The sequence below is a fragment of the Phalaenopsis equestris genome, unplaced genomic scaffold (genome assembly GCF_001263595.1).
Source record: "Phalaenopsis equestris unplaced genomic scaffold, ASM126359v1 Scaffold213317, whole genome shotgun sequence".
Lineage (NCBI taxonomy): Eukaryota > Viridiplantae > Streptophyta > Magnoliopsida > Asparagales > Orchidaceae > Phalaenopsis > Phalaenopsis equestris.
In genome coordinates this window covers 1-1,313 of record NW_018232169.1, presented here as the reverse complement: position 1 = coordinate 1,313, position 1,313 = coordinate 1, and the positions used below count along the sequence as shown (strand labels likewise).

The following is a 1,313-nucleotide window of genomic DNA, read 5'->3' as shown; positions in this document are numbered from 1 at the left end:
GCAGCTTTTTCCCGGATCGGGCCGGCTGCCGGTTCGCGGTCCTTATCTATATAATGAACCTACCAATCCATCAAGGGGTAAGACCAGCCACACATATCTTACATCTTCAACATCACTTCAGCAAGAAAATGGGAACTGAAGCCAAAAAGCTTCACATGCTCTTCTTCCCTTTCATGGCGCAAGGCCACATGCCTCCCATGATCAACATGGCCAAGCTCTTCGCCGCCCATGGCGCCCGCATCACCATTCTCACCACGCCTGTCAATGCCGCCAACATCCGCCCCACCATCGACGACTCCATCCATATCCACATCATCCCCTTCCCCTCCGCAGACTTCGGCCTCCCCGACGGGTGCGAAAACGACTCCCTCCTCATCAACGATGACCAACGCATCAGCTTTTTCAGAGCCGTCGCTTCTCTCCGCCACCATTTTGATGCTTCGCTCCAAGACTTGCGTCCTGATTGCGTCGTCACCAGCATGTTCTTGCCTTGGACTTACCATGTTGCATCCGCGCGAGGTGTTCCGCGGCTTGTCTTCAGCGGCGCTGGCAACTTTGCAGCTTGTGCCTTCATTGCTTTCCATCGGTGTCGTCACGTATTGGAGGACAAGGTTGAGTCTTTCATTCTCCCCGGCCTCCCACACCAAATCGAGATGTTAAGAACTCAAGTCGTGGATGTAAAAAAGTTAGCAGGAACCTCCTTTGAGTTCTTGTTGGAGATGCTTAATGAAGCCTTGGAGTTGGAACCGAAGAATTATGGCACGTTGTCGAACAGCTTCTACGAGCTAGAGCCTGAATATGCTGACCACTATCGCAAAGAGGTAGGGAGGGCGTGGAACGTCGGCCCTGCTTCTCTCTACAAGGAGGCGGACAACAAGACTTCAAAAGATGGGGAGCAGCCGGCCTCCGCTGACGAGTGTTTAAAATGGCTGGATAAAAAACCAGCAGGCTCAATCGTGTACATGTGCTTTGGCAGCGGTAGTAGTTTCTCGGCAGAGCAGCTGAGAGAAATGGCGCTCGGGCTCGAAGCCGCAGGGCATCCCTTTGTTTGGGTGGTGAAGGACGAAGGTCACCAGTGGGTTCCGGATGGATTTGAGAAGAGAACTCAAGGGACGGGATTGGTGATAAGAGGATGGGCGCCACAAGTGCTGATACTGAATCATGCTGCAGTTGGGGGATTTGTGACTCATTGTGGGTGGAATTCGACCTTAGAGGGGATTAGTGCGGGGTTACCCATGGTGACATGGCCGTTGAATGCAGATCAATTCTATAATGAGTAGTTTTTGGTGGAGGTTGTTAAGGTTGGGGTGGCG

General features: G+C 52.6%; 1 protein-coding gene across 1 annotated transcript; it reads left to right on the top strand.

The window, feature by feature from the left end:
* Window positions 1-67: 67 nt before the first annotated feature.
* On the top strand, window positions 68-1,307 carry LOC110036965 (scopoletin glucosyltransferase-like). Its single transcript, XM_020741528.1, has one exon. The coding sequence runs from the start codon at window positions 129-131 to the stop codon at window positions 1,278-1,280; it is 1,152 nt and encodes a 383-aa protein (XP_020597187.1). The 5' UTR covers window positions 68-128; the 3' UTR covers window positions 1,281-1,307.
* Window positions 1,308-1,313: the final 6 nt, after the last annotated feature.